Source organism: Aethalodelphis obliquidens, unplaced genomic scaffold (assembly GCF_003676395.1).
Source record: "Aethalodelphis obliquidens isolate GAN/ISIS:26980383/991018 unplaced genomic scaffold, ASM367639v1 scaffold11, whole genome shotgun sequence".
Classification (NCBI taxonomy): Eukaryota; Metazoa; Chordata; class Mammalia; order Artiodactyla; family Delphinidae; genus Aethalodelphis; species Aethalodelphis obliquidens.
This window is the reverse complement of record NW_020837955.1, coordinates 40,402,589-40,421,658: the sequence shown is the minus strand read 5'-3', so window position 1 is coordinate 40,421,658 and position 19,070 is coordinate 40,402,589. Positions and strand designations below refer to the sequence as shown.

Genomic DNA, 19,070 nt, shown 5'->3' with positions numbered 1-19,070 from the left:
AGTCAATATTAGCAACACTGCACCAACAGAAGAGCGTACCTTATAGACAATAAGATCATGTTCCCCGTCTCTTAGGGTGGTCCCATCGTAACGCATCAGCTTTACAAAAGCGAGTGCGAATATCTTCTCAGATTTATCCTTAGCTGCAACGGAAATTAATAATCATTTTCTACTGCCATCACGACAAAAAAGAACATCATAAAATGCTACAAGGGCTGCCTTTCTGAAAAAAATTACAAAACTGTTCTGACAGATGTTAAAGTAAACATAAACGGAGATATAGACAACGTTCGCTTATCATAAAAGGATCAGCTGTGCTCAAACTAATCTGTAAATTCAAAGCAATTACAATCAAAATCTCATGGGAGAGCTTCCTTGTGAAACTTGAAAACTGATTCTACAGTAAAGGACCAACAGTAGGAGGATGGTTTTGAAAAGGAACGTGGAGGAAAGCCTGCAATACTAAAACCCAACAGGAACTGGAAAGTGGTAACAATGAAGATGGTGGGTTTTTAACACAGGGATTCACAGACCAGTGGGAACAAACAGGGCATGAAAACACAGGCCATTGCAAGTGACCACTGGAAGGGGCAGACCCGTCAGAGTGTCAACAGGGACAAACAAAACAGATGGACGCTCACCTCACACCCTCCACAAATATAAGTCCCAAGTGGACTAAACACCCTGCTGTGAAATGTTCTCTTTGGCAACAAAGTCCTTCCCCCAGAATTAGCATGTGAGACTCATTCTCTCACTTCATTCAAGTTTCTGCCAAAGTATCACCTGCTCTGAAGTGACCAGCCTGCCTAGAAGAGCAAATGCCTACCCTGGTCAGTTCTTCATAGTCGCTATGGGCTGAACTGTTATGTTTTGTTTTGTTCAACAAAATTCTTATGCTGAAGCCTAACCGCCCCCACCATGTGGCTGTATTGGAGAAAAGGCCTAGAAGGAGGTTCTTAAGGTTAAAAGGTCATAAGGGTGAGGCTCTGACGCTATACAACGGGTGCCCTTATAAGAAGGGGAACAGACACCGAGTGGTCCCTCTCCGTGTGAGCTCACAGAGAGAAGGCGGCCGTCTGCAACCTGGGAGAGGGTCCTCACCAGAACCTGACCATGCTGGTACCCTGATCTCGGACTTGCAGCCTCCAGAACTGTGAGAAAGTAAATCTCTGTTGCTTAAGGCACGCAGTCTATGGTATTTTGTTATGGCTGCCCAAGCAGATTAAGACAACAGGTTACCAAGAGATTACTACCAGATTACCAAGAGATTACCAAGCCTGTAGGGTGTCTGTGCATGAGAAAGGGCCAGGGGAGGGGGGAGACGACGTTTATTGTTAGTTTCATCCACTGGGCTTTCCCATGCAAAAGACATTGTGTATTTTTTCACTGCTATTTCCCCAGTGCATGAAATAGTGCCTCTGCTATATAAGTTAGGTACTCAAATATTTGTTCTAGATGGGGAGACGCCAACAAACAAGTCCTTTCAGGGACTTCCGTGGCGGTCCAGTGGGTAAGACTCCGTGCTCCTAATGGGGGGCCCAGGTTCAATCCCTGGTCGGAGAACTAGATCCCGCATGCATGCCGCAACTAAGAGTTTGCATGCCACATCTAAGGAGCTGGTGAGCCACAACTAAGACCTGGTGCAGCCAAAATAAATAAATAATTTTTTATTTTTTTAAAGTCCTTTCAGATAACAAATAAAACAAAAATTGGTGGCTTGTTAAAGCGCGCTGATGGGAACAGGGACCACCCAGCTGGATGGTTGGAAAAGGTCTCTCTGAGAAGACCTTCCTGATGACGTATGAGCCAAGATGTAAACCCTCCAGGAAAAGAGATGGCCAAATACGGAAGCCCTAAAGTGGGACCAGCCTGCCTTGCTTGGGGACTAGAAGCCCGTGTGGCTGGTGAGTGGTAGGCAGTGAGAGCTCCAAGGTGGGCAGGTGCCAGATCAGGTAGAGATAGATGAGGAGTCTGGACTGAAGAAATGGATTTGTGATGAATTTTTCAAGATGTAAGCTGAACACAGCACGGAAACACTGAGTTTCAGGGCTAGAAAAGACCTTTAAAATTATAGATCCCATGGGCTCCCCTGGTGGCGCAGTGGTTGAGAGTCCGCCTGCCAATGCAGGGGACACGGGTTCGTGCCCCGGTCTGGGAAGATTCCCACATGCCATGGAGCAGCTGGGCCCGTGAGCCACGGCTGCTGGGACACAAAAAAAAAAAAAAAAAAAATTATAGATCCCAGATTCTCTTTTTGGAGATGAAAGGACAGAGGTTGAAGAGCATACATCTGCCCACCTTGAGTCAGGGGCTCAAAATATTTGCTATAGGACATCACTGCCTGAGATACCACGTCTCATTAGTCTTTGCGTTCCTGGTGTCCATCGGGTCTGGCACACATTAGGTGCTCAATAAATGCTAGCTAATTAGCTGGATGAACGACTGACCAACCAAAGCTAAAGGGAGGGATAAAAGCAAAAAATATGTACTTCTAGAAATTGAAAGAACTTTGTGAAAGGGTTCTTAAAAACGTAAAACTCAGTGTTCAGGTGAGAAGGAAGAGATCCTTTTAAGTTTGGGCTGACATGAAAAAAATTAAAAACACATCTCTCTGAAAGCAGCTGCAGTTCAGGACACGTGAGCATATCTGCCAGCAGAAGGCTTCCCCTGACCCTACTCTTCAGTAGCACACAATTGAAAAGTGCACCTTTTATTAATATTCTGCATCTTCACACAGGGGATGGACTGCATTTGTGACATCCTCATTAGCAGCCATTATGAGGCAGACAAGAAATTTACAAAACGTCAGAGGCCACAGAAGAAGGCCACATGCCCCAGAGGGCGGGCAGCGCTGGCGGACCCAACCAGCCCCCTGCAAACAAGGGAAACTCGGCTCCTGGCAGGCCGGCCCCAGAAGCCACTCATCTGCCCGCATCCACACAGAACACCAGCTGATGCGTTCGGAACAGCTAACAAGCGGCAGCAGAGTGTTAGACGGTCACACCAGCGCCAAACGTCCCAGCCCCAAGGACAGCTCCCGGTAGGAGAAATCCCCTCACTTTCTTCCACTCGGGGTAAAGAGCGCGCATTTTGCCTGGGGCGGCGGGGAGGGCATGCAGCGTGGCCTTCCTCTCATTTCTGACCCAGAGCATCTGCAGACGAGGCCGCGGCACGGGCCCCACTGGCCCCCACCCCGCCGGCAGCGGACAGCTCGGGACGTTGTCAGCATCCCACTTGCAATGCTCGACACGTTCCCCAAACCCCACCAGCTGTGGCCGGGGAGACTTCATTAATTATGCAAATGTGTCGTGGGAGGCCGGGTGATAGCATCTTGTCTATAATGAGTACTTAAAACTGACAAGAAAAACAAGGATTTTGAAAATTAAAATGCTACCAAAGAGATCCCTCTGCCCTGGTGTAATCTATTAATTAGAGAGAATGAGCTTGTTCTAAAGAGGGAGCGTGCTTCTGAGACAAGTCCCCTGTGCATTTTAGAACTCTGTCCTTGCCCTGCAACAGGGCTCCCCACCCTCTCCTCCCCTGCAGCCCATTCCCACCCCCGGCAACTTCCGCTGTGCAGGGCGCTGGGCCCACCACACCTTCTGGGACTTGGCTGAAGACAGACCTGCCCCCAATTCCCCCAATCACCCACCTGACCCTGCTCACCCCGCACCTCTGCCTGACGCATGCGACGCTCCCAGGCCGCTGCTCCGCATGTGGCTCTCGCGAGCCGATCTCACGCCTCAACCCAACCTAAGTCTGGCAAGAGGAGAACTCTCTGTGTGAGCTGCGTATACAGCAGGCGCTCAACACAGACCAAATGACGGCAGTGGCCTCAGTGCTCCCCAAACGCAGGGGAGACACAAGGACTGGGGTGGGAACCAGAGGTCTTCCACTGACCATCAGGTGACTCTGGGCCACTGAGGTGGGGTCTCTGAGGCTCAGTTTCCTCATCTGTAATGTAGGAAGCGCCAATGATCTACCACATGGCATCGTGGTGAGGACTCATCTAAATAACGTGGTAAAAATACTTGCGCCAGGAGAGAGTAAGAGCACAATGAACACGTACGAAGAGGTGTCCGAATCCGTCCGAACATCTTATCCATCCACGTTTCAGCCATCCAGGAGTGCCCACAGTTAGCAGACCCCAGCCCGCTGCCTGGTGGCCTGGATTTGGCCCGAAATGGGACGGGCCCGGCTTTCCAAGCTGCCCAGACTTCACACCCTGCGCCTCCCACACTGCTTGGGCCCCGACCCCTTCTCAGCTGGCCCCTTAAGCACTGGGACAAGAGGAGGGGTGGAATGATGCTCTATAGCGCTCCCACCCACCCCGGCATCCTCCACACGCCCACTCACCACGAGGGACCCCGCGCTGTTCTAGACCCCTTGGTTCAGCCACCTTCCGGTCTCACCCCACGCAAGCACATCTTCGGGCTGACAGTCACACTTTCCACACACCAGCCCTGTAGTCCTCGCGCCTCTTCAACCTCACAGAGCTTCTCACTGGTCCCACACAGGGGTCTACGTACCCCCAACTTCACGCCTCTGCTCACGTGTTCACCCTCCCGGCTGCTCTCCTGCACCCTTGCCTCTGCGGGCTCCACGCTCTGGGGAAGGCACAGGTCAGGCAGGCCCCCAGAAACAGTAAGGAGGGTGGACACACCATCACAGCAGCGGTGGTCCCGTGGAGCCCTATCCTACGGCCGGCATCCTGCTGAGGGATCGGCAGCCCCCATGCATTCCCCTCCTCAGGCTGAAACATCTGTGAAGATACACAGAGCCAGGGCTGAGGTCCCCCAACCGCAGGGCTCTGGCCCCCACAGGCTGGTGGGTGACAAATGCGCCCACCCAGACCACCGTTCCCTCGATGCCGCTGCACACATGACCCAGCATCACTTATTTTCTCAAACCTTAGCCCACTGCCAGATGGATAGAGACCATGAAGGGCAGGGGGCGTATCTTCCTCTTGTGGTATCTTACTTAGTGTCTAGCACAGGGTGATGTCCTTAGCAGACAACGAATTCAACACAGGTAATGAGACAAACTTCAATCATCGATAATAAATCCTCCTGGAAGGTGACTGATTCAAACTTCTTTCCTCCCAAAGTCTTGGCCTCACGGCCAAGGCTACACCAACGTGGACGAGAAAAGGCAAAGCCAGAGCTCTAGGCACCAGCACCTGCCAGCAAAGCCAGAGGTTTTCAATGCCGACGCAAGAGCATCAAGAGTAATTTTTGAAAGCTAGGTATTAGATCTCAGTGACCTTTCTGATGGACGGGGCAGTATTACAAGCCAAAGGGGAAAGAGGAAACCCAAGGGGTGAACAGGAAGGAGCGGCACCTCATCAGACAAATTTGAGAAGAAACTGAAGAGCTCCTGGGATCAACTCAATCAGAGTGGACAGCACTCCACGGGAGCAGGTTCGCGTGGGCGCGGAGCTGAAGTGTCAAGACTGTGTTACAGTAACACCTCACTGTGTTACAGTAGCCACGTTCTAGAACCATCCAGAGTAAGTGCATGATAGACACGGGATAACGAAGCGTGTGGTTACTCACAGTCCTGGGACGATCTATGTCGGAAGGTAAACCGGAGGTGACTGCGGTTCACGTCCTCAATGGGGATGGCCACCTGCGGAATAGAGAGAGAAGCTGAGCACCTTTAGGAAATCTTCTCGCTCCATCAGCGTTGTTCCCCTGGAGACATCCTGGACCACTCTACGCTCTTCTGCGCTGCAGGGAGAAGACACCATACGCCTCTTCCCCGGTATGACTGTCCCAGAAGCAAACGCCCTTTGAAAATTTACACCAGATAATACTGTCCGGGATGCCAGGCACACTGGACAAGGCAGCCAAATTTGTTTTTAAATGTGACCCTCAGTGTGAAGAGTCTATGTTTAAAAGTTACCATTTTCGATTTTGGCCCCGATTCGGAGGTGTCTATATTCCCTCTACGGTTGTAGGGACCTGCCCTCGGCTGCAGTGAGAAGGCGGTCCCTTTGTGACTCACAGTAAAAGGAAGAAGACTTAATACCTGCTGCCTTTAAGGCAAGATTGTCCCTAATCTCGTAGCTAACATCTGTATTCCAAAGCCAGCCACTGGCCTGGTGTCCCAGTACCCAAGCCCGTGCGTGGTGTGTGGGCTGCGTGCGGGTATCCGCGGGCTGCGTTAGGAGCCGCAGAGCACTGAGGCCAAGGGAACAGGACGCATCTCTCCAGCGATGCCCTCCGTGTATTATCATCTCTATTTTCTTCCATTTGGTGTAAAGACAGCATGCCACACATAAAACAGACCCAAAAGAGAAAGACAATTGCTATCTTTAAAGGACTCGGTATTTGTCTCCAGGAAAGTCCTGGTTTTAGGTCCCAAAGGAGATGAGAGTAAATGTAAATTCCAAGAAACACCAGCGTGGTTCCTTAGCAACCCTAAAGGACTTTGCTGAACGTGCCTTGGGGGCTGGCGGAGGGTGTCCACGGTGGGCAGCCCTGGGCTGGGCAGGAGGCGGGAACTTCCTCAGGGTACAAATGAGCATTTCATAATCAACCCCATGGGAAAAGGACCATGCAAATGATACCTTAACCGTCTCAAACCAGCGCGGCTGTTTCACTTGGTAATAAATCACGGACTTGTATTCTGAAATAGCTTCATCACCAGCGCCCGGGAAAATCACATGCTTTAAAAGAAGAGGCATAAAGAGATCGCATCAGCCCTCACAGAGTCTGAGGCTGCATCCATGTCCCCCAACCTCCCGCCCGGTTTGATGATCCAGAAGGAGCGAGGGCCCTCGGGGAACACCAAAAACCCCATGGCCCATGGAACACCTCCCAGCAATGGAAGAACAGATCTGGCTGGAGCCAGCAGCCAGCAGAAAACCTTGCTCACAGACATCTAAGATCTTCATGGCTATGCGGTATATGGGGACGCTACTGTCCTCCATCCTTCGTACCCTTACCCCTAATAACTTTCACCCTGGACCCGCAGCAAGTTGCCTGACTCGGCGGCTGGAGTAAAGGGCTACAGACCAAAAAGGAGGTGGCAGCACTCTGTCCCTTCTTTAGCCACAGACACTGACCACTCGCCTCTACGGAGAGCGAGACCGGTAAAGCCCAGGGGAAAAGGGCAGGGACACTGGACACAGGCCACCCAGAGAGAAAGGATGCCACCCACCTCCTGGCGCAGCTGGGCCTCAGGAGCACCCACAGGGCACTGCTCTCGGCCACGTGGGCCCAGGGGAGCCCAGGCTGCAGCCACGGGCCAGAGAAGCAGCTGGCGGAGGGCCACAGCTTGGTCTCAGCCTCCAGTCCTCAGAGAAGGCCGCAGCCTCTGAGCACTTCCCAGGGCACCCGCAGGCTGCTGTGACCACGCAGGAGGAGGTCTTGGTAACCACCACCAAGCAAAGCGCAAGGCTCAGAGGCCCAGATTCACAACCCAGTTCCACCTCTCATGAGCTCTCTGACCTTGAGCAAGGTGACTGATTTCTCCGGGGCTCAGTTTCCATCTGTCTCAAAAGGTGCTAATAACAGTATCTGAACTTCTAACGTGATCATTCGCCCTCTGAGCCGCGGGTTTACACCGGCAAGTGGGACCCCAGGAGAGAGTTTGGAAAAGAAGGTGGTCAGTTGGACTTCCCTGGTGGTGCAGGGGTTAAGAATCCGCCTGCCAATGCAGGGGACACAGGTTCAGGCCCTGGTCCAGGAAGATCCCACATGCCGCGGAGCAACTAAGCCCGTGCGCCACAACTACTGAGCCTGCGCTCTAGAGCCCAAGAGCCACAGCTACTGAAGCCCACGCGCCTAGAGCCCATGCTCCGCAACAAGAGAAGCCACCGCAATGAGAAGCCCGCGCACCACGGCCAAGAGTAGCCCCTGCTCGCCGCAACTAGAGAAAGCCCGCGCACAGCAACGAACACCCAACGCAGCCAAAAATAAACAAATAAATAAAAAGAAGGTGGTCAGGACCCCAGGGTCGTCCTGAGACAGGCCAGCTGCTGGGACCCGGTAGAAACCAGCCCTCTTAGGCAAGGGAAGAAAAGGAAGAAAAAGCAAACGCTCTTCCCCAGAAATGAGATTGTGGCTTTTGGCATCCTGCAGCAGAGCCAAGGCACACACTTGGGAAGTAAAACTTAAACACTACAGGTTCAACTCTGCAACAATCAATACCTCCAGTCGTTTTCCATCTTCATCGTAAACAGACACTGTAACCTCAACATTCTTTGCCGTCGTTTTGCTTCCTTTATCAAAATCTCCTTGAACTAATGTTACGTAGATATCATTTCGGACATCACCTGGGGGGAAAAAATTACACCTTTAAAACCAATCCATAGGGCTTCCCTAGTGGCACAGTGGTTGAGAGTCTGCCTGCCGATGCAGGGGACACGGGTTCGTGCCCCGGTCTGGGAAGATCCCACGTGCCGCGGAGCGGCTGGGCCCGTGAGCCATGGCCGCCGAGCCTGCGCCTCCGGAGCCTGTGCTCTGCAACGGGAGAGGCCACGACAGTGAGAGGCCCACGTACCGCAAAAATAGAAAAAAAAAAAAAAAAACCAATCCATTATTCACAGTGTGACTGTGATTTCTGCCATTCCTAGCAGAGTATCATAAATACTGTATTAGATGATTATGAAATATTTTCTACAAAATAGTGTCTGCATTTAACGGCATGACAAAGGCAATCTTCATCACTATAAGACTTGCAAGAAAGAGGAAAATGTCAGGGCCCCTAATTATCTGTTTGGTGCTTCACGTGGGCAGAGGAGCTCTTACACTCCATGGGCAGCCCATGCCCAGGGCAGCTCCAATGCTGTCAGTGGGTTTGCGCAGACGCTAGCCCCCCCCCAACCCCCAGCATCCGTGGCCCACTGCAACCCACGTCGCCACCCCTTGTTAGGGCATGGCTGCAGTCAGCTGAGGCTCAGTAGCCAAGGAATATCCCAACACCCACTGGCACACCAAGGATAACCAGCAATACTGGCCTCCTTTTCGTTCCACTGAGGCGTTGAACAAAAACAGTATCTGAACCACAAGCCAATGTCCTGAGTTGACACTTAGGATCAGGGACTAGGGATGGGTCAAGAGAGAAACTTTCTGCAAAGAATCCTCTCTCCTCCTGGCAGGCAGTTGTCAAGATCCTGAACGGGGACACAGGGAGCAAAGCCTCATACATTTTTTAAGTGAGATGGGCCTTAAACTGTGCCCCCAAAAATACAACCCCACACACACACGCAACGAATGAGCTCAAGACGCTTCCTCCTCCTGAGAATACACAAAGCCCCTGGTAATGGTCCGACTGGGAGAACTGTGCAAGCTTCATTAGCAACATGATTAGAGGAAGCATCGCTACGCTCTGACGGCTGCTCTGCCGTCTGTCTGGCTGCCTCAACAGTGTGGCCAGGAGCAGCAAATGACCTGCTCTGGGCAAAGAACGAGGATCCCCGAAGAGAAAAAATCCCCTTGCTTTCTTGTTTTTCTTTTGCTTTCTAGACTGCTCTATTCTGGCTTTTAATGTATCCAACTATTAGATTAAGCTTTCATTTAAAAGTCATTATTGTAATAATCCCAGCGGGTTGCTACCACTGCCATAGTAGCTGCTGGAAAAGAAGTAGGGCTGTGATCGCCGATAGCGACCACGGAGAAGTTAAGAAGGATGGCGTACAGGGCTGGGGGCAGGAGGCAAGGCTGCCGGTCCAGGACCTGCCGCTAATTAGCTGTGTGACCTCAGACCAGTCACTTAACCTCCCAGGCCACTCGCCACTAAACGGCCTGATGGATAAGGCAGGGTAGTCTGCACAAGGGCTCCGCCTGAAAATTCTATCAAAGCACCAACGCCATAATCAAAAAGGGCCACAGCAGCTTCATACGGGCCTCGTCAGCCAGAGCGGCAGCATGCGCTGGGCAGGGAGGCGGCTGAACCTCAGGGTCCCCTCTTCCTATGGGCCTAGGGATGCTGACTCCAGCCCAAAAGTAAGACCCAATTTATAGGAGGTTGATACCCCCGATGGGCACTCACTCACAAAGGGGTCTCAGCAAATGCCTCCCGGGCTACAAGGTTCTCATTCTGGGGAGGAAGAAGGCTGGAAGCAGATACAGGTGGCCCATCCAAGCCTCCAGCTGCCTTCCCAGCTCGGCGACGACTCTGCTTCCCCACCAGGATCCTCCAGAAGGACCTAGGGATTCCCAGCGGGTCATGAGAAGGTAGGAGAACCAGCAACAGTGACATGGCCGGCTCTCCCACCGCGCAAAGGAGATGCACGTCTCCATAAACACGCGTATACAAGAAGGCACAGGTTCTGCGAGGCTGAAGGTGGGGGTCTGAGAGAGCCCCCCCAAAGGGTAAGGTGCGGTGCTCACAGCCTCTCAGTGGTCACTCGGCCACCGAGGATGTGGGGGACTCACTCAAGCCGTGCTCGCTCGCTACGGGAAGCCCAACCCCAGACCTAGGAGACGGAACAAGCCAGCTGCACAGTCTTCCCATGCATCGATCACGAGATTACCTTAGAGGTTTAGACTTACTTTTTAAGTCTATCAATGGTAAGGGAGGCACAGGCAGTGTGAACCAGAAGTTTCCCAGGTTTCCCTTTGCACACGAGGGCCTCCTCAGGTCACCCAAGATAAATGCATGACGTCAATGATGTTATCCGCATCTACAAATTTGCACCTCGAATCCAAATGCAAACAGTATGTCCACTCAGAAGTCCAAGTTAATTAGCTGCATATAGAACAGCCTTGACTCATACAAGCAATAGGTGTTCCATCGTTTCTTAACTTGCTGAGTGTCACGCTTACCTCCTCTACAGGTGAGACTGGCAAACACTCAACCTAGCTGATGTTAGATGTCTTTCCTATCGTTTTAACAGACAGAGTAGACAATGACCCACAACAGCCCTGAAAGGCAGAGGGAGCAGAAAGAACATGTCCCTAAAATGCCCTAAAATCAGCGAAGCAATAACGCTCAGGCACACTGAGTGCCCAGCTCTCCCTGTGAACCTACAGCGAAGCCCTGTACCAGGAGGCTGCAGGGAAGCACCGACCACGGGGTGCTTTGGCCCCGTTTCCACTGCTCGTTACCCGTGTGTCTTCGGGCTGTGGCTTAATCTTGATGGGAATTAGTTCAACACCAATTTGTAGGCTTCCAAGATCCTTATATGGAATCAAGCTAGATTATTAATGGGAGTAGTATTTGCAAACCAAAAAGTATCCCACGGTTATCAAGGATAAAGATTCATGCTTCCCAAGATCTCGTTGAGAATCAAATCAGATGATTAATATGAATGTCATTTGGAAACTGAAGGCATATGTAAATATCAGAGGTTAACCTTAACATGGGCTCTCATTACCAGTTTAATAAGCGTAAAACCCATGGTTGGGTTGGGGCGATACTAGTGTGATACCTAAAACACACTGAGCGGGTACCGGGTGTAAACGTTCACAGGCTTCATGCACGGAACCTGTGCACCCGCCCTGCGGCAGCCTTTGTGTTGGGCCGTCACTTTCTGCTCCTCCTTCCTTCTTTTGATCAGGTGTCCATCCAGACACGTGTAGTGTGTCCCTGTCTCCCTCATACAGCCCTGGCAGCTGGGAGGAGCTGACCTCTTCCAGAGGTCCCTGTGGCCGATGTGCATATGTAACCACCATCGCTGTCCAGGGTCCCCAGGGGACCTGAGCAGTCCAGGCCAGATGACGCTCGGCCTGCTTGTTTGGAAACGCTGGGTGGAAAGCATGTCGTCTTCTTCAGGACACTGGGATTTGGGAAGAAGATGGGCGCCAGCAGGACCTGTCCCCAGAGGATAAAGTCAACACGCAAAGGAGACAGCTCAGCAGAGGGGGCTGCAGAGAACCGGAGCCAGTGGTCCAGGCTGACCTGGCAGTCCCTTTTCCTCATTCACAGGACCGACAAGTACCCTCAGGGTGTGGCCATTTGAGCTGGCCTTGTGTTTTCTGTTACTTACACCCTAAAGCATCCTAACTCCAACCACATCTATAGGCAGGAATTATTATTATTCTTGTTCTTCAGAGGAGGAAACCACAGCTAAGAGAGATCGGCTAACTTGCCCAGGGCCAGGGAGGGGCAGAAATGATATTCATACCAGAGGGTGGGATGCCTGCACTCTCGCTTCTGGGGCCAACGGATGGGGTTCGAGGCTGTGGACCACTGTGGTGAAGAGACATTTAACCCATAACCTACCAAAGAGGCTTATTTTCAAAGCTTGGAACATAAGAGGGTATATTTACCCAAATTGTGCTCCCGTCATTTTGAACACATTCTGGATAATTCAAATGCTCTTATAGGATCGTAAGACGGGCCCAGGACCATCATCGTGAACGTACGTTATTATCGTAAAGGAGTCGCCTTAGTCCTACCCAACCATCATAATCAATCCGTTCCTCAGAGCCTAAAAGTGAATTCTGCACAGCTCTCCAAACGGTCCCCTGTCTGATCACCCTCTATCACATTATTAAGTATCACCCGACCAAACGCATTCAGTCCTTCAGCCAGGGTGAGTGAGATGTCAAACGTCCATTCTTCCGTTCCAGACACTGTGGGCAGAAGACAAATTGCAGGCGTCCTGATTAAGGGCAACAGCAGAGCATGGAACAGCGGTGCATTTGATTATGATCGTGATGGCGTTTTGCCCAGCTGGCGACAGAAACCCTCTCAAGGTCTCAGGGCTGGGTCTCTGGCCAATGCTGTTTCATTTGCTTATCCCTGTTACTGTATCACCAGGATTTGCTCCACACCAGCCCTCCAGGGTTATTATAACCAAGAGAAACCTCCTCCCCTCGGCCTGACCCCGGGTGCTCGGCTGTCACGCTGGCCGCAGCTCCTGCCTACAGGAATGTCCCAGCGCCACGCGGGGCTTTACACCCTCGACCCTCTGCTTCCCTGAGCTCCTACCTAAATGTTGCTCTTTGCGGCCAGCTACATAAACCCTCCCAATGCCGGCCGCATGCACCCCACGCTCAGAGGGGCTTAAGGATTCATCCATTCTTACCAGGCATGATTATCTCCGGAAACCCCGTTTTCCGAGCCACTGCTGTGGTCCTGTCCACCAAATGAGGAAATTCTTTTCTTATCTGATGGATATCTCCAGGAAGTAATTTCAATGTTACCCACAAACCTAGAAAAGCAATGGATGCATGAGTCGCATTTTATCATGTACATCTTTATATCTTGTACATTTTTAGAAGTTTTCATGAAATCAATATCAATGAATGAGCAGCTTTTAATTCACAACGCAATGCCTTACGAGGAAGTGTGGGTGGATGAGAAAGACAGGAGCGGGACCAGGGAAAAGGTGCCTGGCACAGATGCCCGCATCTGATTAGCTGGGATGCAAATCCCACACTGGAGGAGCCTAAGGACATAACAGCAGTTACGTGCTACCTCTGCCTGGGACTGATGACTCTTTTGAGTTGATATACATTGAAGACAAATCAGAAGGTAGCATTTTTCTGGAAGGGGATTGAGAAGGCTATCATTTTCCATTCTCCCAAGAAGAATGACAGTGGGAGAGGATTCAGGAGGTAAATTCGCAGCTTCACAAACCCACGAAAGTATCCAGTTGCTCAGCGGCACCCGTGCTCCCGGGAAGGGGAGCCGCAGAACACAGGGCTGGGGACCACCAGCGGGCCAGCCACACGACTGGGACAGCGGCAGTCAGGGCAGCCCCGTCCCTCTGTTTCACAATGTCACAGCAAAGTAGCAACTAATGCTCTGGCCACCACTCAGCTCCTTTCTCCAAGGGGGAAAATGAAGGCTTTCAAACCCTCTAAAAGAGATGCAAGGATGCCCGAGAGAGGGCACGGTGTACCTGGGAGGCGTGTGTGCCCTGCCCTCTGTCCCCCGCTCCACAAAAGCTGATGCATTTTGTATAAAATGCTCCAGGAGCAGCAATCAAACAATAAGAGGGTAGAAAGCCAACACTTAACAAAGTCAAAGGCAGGACACAAAGCAGTCGCTTGGCTCCGTCAGTGTTTGCAAGGACGTGCTCTCCTAGGGAGGGAGGGGCGTCACTATCAGTCGGCAGGTCGGGGTCTCCATCCTTGAGATTTTGGGGGCCTGGCCTGCTTGCTCTCCTCTCACTCAGCTCTGCGGAACCCCACCTGCCCATCAGAACATAACAGTACCTGTCCTCACTTACATGACTATTGTGTGTGTGCCCACGTGTGTATGTGTCTGTCTGTCCAGCTGTCCCTCCTCTAGATGCACGCTTCCGGGGACCACTCCCCACTGTTTAGCTCAGCACCCTGCACTCAGTAGAAGAAAATGGGAAAACTACAGACCTTGTTCACAAACAACTTTCATTCTAACTGGACCTGGAAGACAGCTGATGTGGACACACAAGGAACACACCTGAGGCTGCTTCTGCTGCGAGCGGCTCTGCTGAATTAAACCTCACGCCTCACTCCCTCCCCCTCCCCCCTCCAGCCCCCTCGTCTCCCAGCAGCTGGCCTGTCCTCTGCAAAGATTTACACAACTTGCCGTTGAGAAAGTCCACGGTCACTGATGACATTTTCTTCTTTACCAGCTGGTGAAAGCCCTCTCCTGTTGCCAACTAGACTGTCCCTCTGATTTATTCAAAAGTACCTAATGTGCACCCACTGTGTGCCAGACACACACAGGGCACCGCAGACACAGGGCAAAGACTCACTACACCGCTGCCAGGGGCTCAATTCTATTCCATGAGCCAAACACCAAGGGCGTCTCTGTGAAACACGTGCCCACAAAGAGCTTTCTAAAGTGCATGTGCAGACCGCGCTCCTGGGCGTCACAGAGGCTCCCCTGAGGAAGGAACATTGTGCTGAGATCTGAGGGGTGATGAGATGCTAAATAAGGGGCTTCCAGGCTGCAGCCCCAAGATGCAGAGGGAAGAGGCGTGGGATGCGGCTGGGAAAGCAGCACAGACCTGACCCCAGGGCCTGTCGGCCGTGGCAGGAGCTATGGTCCCCACCAAAGGGCCCGGGGGAGGAGTCCGACCAGACTCTGACCTGACAGGGCTCAGGTGGCCGCATGGGACTGGGTAGCTGGGAATTTAGAGCGAGGTGAGGACCCCAGTGAAGAGACCACTGCAGGAGCCCAGGCGGACCCTGGCAGGACCTCAGCACCGGGGGCGGGGGTGCTGTGAGCAGCATCGGGGTCATATCAGAAGTGGAGGAAGGAGGGATGGAGGGGGAGTGGCTCTCAGAGATGGCGACAGTCCCGGGCATGACCAATAGCAGGTGCTGGCACACCCTGCATCCCAGTGGAGACGTCCTGAAGGGTCAGAGCACAGAGGGAAGAGAGCAAGAAGACGCCCGTCCTGTGCCCAGGAGAGCTGCTGACATTGAGAGTCCACACGGGGAAAGAGAAGTAGGCGAGAGACAGGGGTAGGCAGAGGGCAGAGAAAAAAGAAAACCAGGTGCAGGTGGCATCAATGTGGCCGACGGCACAAAATGCAGCCCGAGGAAAGGGGAGTGTCTGCAGCACGGGGCAACCAGGGTGGGCCTCAGCAGGAGCCCTCCTGGGGGAGGAGAGGGGCAAACGCTGCTGGGAGAAGGACAGAGAAGTTACAGGAGACGAAGGGCGGACAGCAGGCGAAAGATTCCACTGAGAAATCAACAGTGGAGTCAAGAGCTAGTCAGTACAGAGACAGAGGGAGAATTTTTTGTTTGTTTCCTTTTCTTTTCTTTCCTTCTATATTTTTCCCCTTTCTTTCTTTTTAAGATATAAAATTCCTGACCATGAGAGGGACAGTTGAAGAAGTAGGAGAGAAGCATAACCAATAAAAACAGGTCTCTAAAGAGTCGTCAGGGGATAGCACCCCAGCAGGGACACGTGTATCATTGCTCAGGATGTGCACTGCACAAGGCAACTAGCAAAGAAAGGCAAGTGGAAGCTAAATCCAGCCTGCACTCTGCTCACCAAGCTGTGTATCCTGGCAGCAATACGTCTCCCCACTCACCCAGAGGACAGACCATCTCTTTCTAATTCACACAAAAGCACCACAAGCGGGACTTCCCTGGTGGTGCAGTGGTTAAGAACCCGCCTGCCAATGCAGGGGACATGGATTCGATCCCTGATCCGGGAAGATCCCACATGCCGCGGAGCAACTAAGCCCGTGCGCCACAACTACTGAGCCTGCACTGCAAAGCCTGAGAGTCACAACTACTGAAGCCCGTGCACCTAGAGCCCATGCTCCGCAACAGGAGAAGCCACAGCAATGAGGAGCCCCCAACGAAGAATAGCCCCCGCTCGCCACAACTAGAGAAAGCCTGCGCGCAGCAACAAAGACCCAACACAGCCATAAATAGATAAATAAATAAATTCACATTAAAAAGAAGCACCACAAGCTGGCACAGCTCCAGGCCTGTAGGATGAGTGAACAGACGGACTCTTGGAGTGCCGGGCACCTAACCCCTGGCTCTGTCCTCCAGTGGAGCAGACCAGGGAAAAGGGACGCTCACAGAAGTGCAAGGGGAATTATCACTGCACATGACACTTGACATGAACCTGTTCCCTGCTGGGGACACCAGGACGCAGCTAAATCTTAGAGGAGTCTGAGTCTCGAAACCTCCCAAAGGAAGGAATATCTCCAGAATAAATCTAACTCGAAGACACTTTTCAAGGACTTGCAGGACGTGCTGAGATAATTATTTAAGAGCGTAAAAGTAAAGATGTCTTTCCAACACCTTTGCTTTCTCACAAGTACCAGCTTGCTCAACTAGCTGATGAACCAGTAACTTGGTGACACAACTTCTTATAACACAATTTAAACACAGAGATTAAATTTGCCCAGTTACGTTGGGTTTCCAACACTTTCCTCAGAGGAGGAAATGAGGCCAATTTTCAAGGGAAAAGTGTATTTAAGTTGACTTTTGCTAAACCAGAGTAACTAAACACAAAAGGGAGTATTAGCATATGCTATATTTCAAACAACAGGAGCAGATGTCTGGGGGTGGAGGAGGACTCACCGTCCACATATAATACCCAGCGCCTCTGGGTTCAGAATAATTTGGGCTAAATATAAAAGATGTCCATTGCAACAAGTAAACACGTAGATGTTAACCTAAACTAGGCCAAAGCCTGGAGACCAGTTCAGAAGGGACAGGCCATGTCCCTCCAAGTCCCTTCCACAGCTCTGTGCACTTGACTGTGTGAACTGATGGGTCACCATGGATGGAAACACGGGGCTCCACTGGGCAAAACTCCGCAAACCTAGCAGCTCGCTCCATGCTGCATTCACTGGGCCCCGGGCCTCTCAGCTCTCCCTGTAATGCACTGAAATAGGCCTGAGAGTGAGCCCTGGCGAAAGGTCACTCCATCACTTCCGGTTCAAGGTCAACCTGAGCCAGTGATGTGGCCCAAGGGCATTTTGGTTCAGGAAGGCACCAACGGTCCCTCTGAAAACAATCAATGTTCTTGTCACTTAGCTCTCACTGTGACCTGAAAGCACCCCTCCTCCCCCCAGAGTTCAAGGAATCAGGGTCCCCTGGCAACAGTCCATCTCTGCGACACAGATTTTGGCCACGATACCAGTGAGACTGACAGAGGAGGGCCACGGGTCCTCTCTGTGAGCAAGTTCCTGCTGGCCGGCCACCAGTCTCCACTTTTCCTGCGTGACTCTGTAATAAAAGTGTATCAAAACTCTGATGACTTTGCAAGAGGAGCCGGAGGCCTGGGGCCTGGGGCCGCTGCCTCAGAGCGCTCTCATCAAACAGCTTTAATTGGATCTCCCTGCGGTTTTCAGTTAAAGTGCAAACTGGGAGGGCTGGTAATTTATGGGAAGACGGGTCCTGGGTCAGCTGAAAATTCTCTGTCTAGAGAGGCCACGATTCATTCACATTTTGGGTTGGGGTTTTTGTTTTGTTGTTTTCCAGGGAAGGGGGGTGGTTCATATCAAAAGAAAGGCAAAAAAGTCCCTGCAGAGGGATAGGGGCTGTTAATTCCTCCAGGACATTCTTTAGGTTTGATTCACGCTCTCCCTTAGAACAATGGGAAATGAATCAAGATAGTTTCTTAAAGGTCTGGTGACATAAGGTAACTAGACAATGAAGCAGGTCTGTTCACCTCAGCTCTACTGAGTTTGTTAAGTCTGCATCTCATCAAGGACTGAGGAATGGATATTCCCACAGGTGCTAAAAGCAGCCTCAGGTCGGAGCAACTCAGAAGGTGACTCCCCCAACTTCCCTTCCAGCTGGAAGCGGGGCCTCAGTAAACACTTGTTTTCCGGCAGCCCTCCTGGCCAGCCGAGTGCCAGCTGTCACCAGCCCGTGGTGACTGATTCATCGCCTCTGCCAACAGAGGGTCAGCCGCTGGGAAACTTGTCAGCGTGGGATTAAAAACGATGACTGCAGGCTGGGGAGCAGGGGAGGAGAAATCCCCTCGATTACAAAACTGAAGGGGAGCCAGTCTGCGAAATGGAGCCACTATCTCAGGGGTACGGGGTGCGGGAGCCCCGGAAAACAAGGTGGCAGTGATTAGTTCACAACACGAGTGAGAGAGAAAAAACCAGCGAGAAGAGCACGTGGGGAGGTGGGTGATGTCGAATGTCTCTGTGTCTCTAAACAGCAAGGTGAAATCACAGGCAGTGGACAGTTATTTTCTTCTCTTGTGAAGTCATTCAAGGGTTCTGAACAGAGGAGGTGGCTGGAGAAGTCTGAGGAAAGCAAACAGAGGAGCTGCTTCCAGTCCTGTCAACCCTGGGCTCTTTCCAAACATTTCATCGTATCCTAGTCAGTTTTCTCCTCTCATCCAGGAGCTTGGCTCTCAGCAATGTTTACAAAGATGATCGGCAAGATAGCCCGGAGATGGAAACAACCCAAGTGCCCATCATCGGATGAATGGATAAAGAAGATGTGGCACATATACACAATGGAATATTACTCAGCCATAAAAAGAAACGAAATTGAGCTATTTGTAATGAGGTGGATAGACCTAGAGTCTGTCATACAGAGTGAAGTAAGACAGAAAGAAAAAGACAAATACCGTATGCTAACACATATATATGGAATTTAAGAAAAAAAATGTCATGAAGAACCTAGGGGTAAGATAGGAATAAAGACGCAGACCTACTGGAGAACGGACTTGAGGATATGGGGAGG

At 51.6% G+C, this 19,070-nt stretch overlaps 1 protein-coding gene across 2 annotated transcripts in view; it reads right to left on the bottom strand.

Annotated features, from left to right (window-relative positions):
* Positions 1–19,070, bottom strand: part of DOCK1 (dedicator of cytokinesis 1) — a 542,215-nt gene that overhangs the window by 422,963 nt on the left and 100,182 nt on the right. For both annotated transcript variants that reach the window (XM_027112936.1, XM_027112937.1), the window contains exons 13-17: positions 12,983–13,108; positions 8,157–8,281; positions 6,572–6,670; positions 5,556–5,628; positions 40–143 (exon numbers count right to left, since the gene is read on the bottom strand). In XM_027112936.1, the coding sequence (XP_026968737.1) occupies positions 40–143; positions 5,556–5,628; positions 6,572–6,670; positions 8,157–8,281; positions 12,983–13,108 (527 nt within the window). The remainder of the gene's footprint in view (positions 1–39; positions 144–5,555; positions 5,629–6,571; positions 6,671–8,156; positions 8,282–12,982; positions 13,109–19,070) is intronic.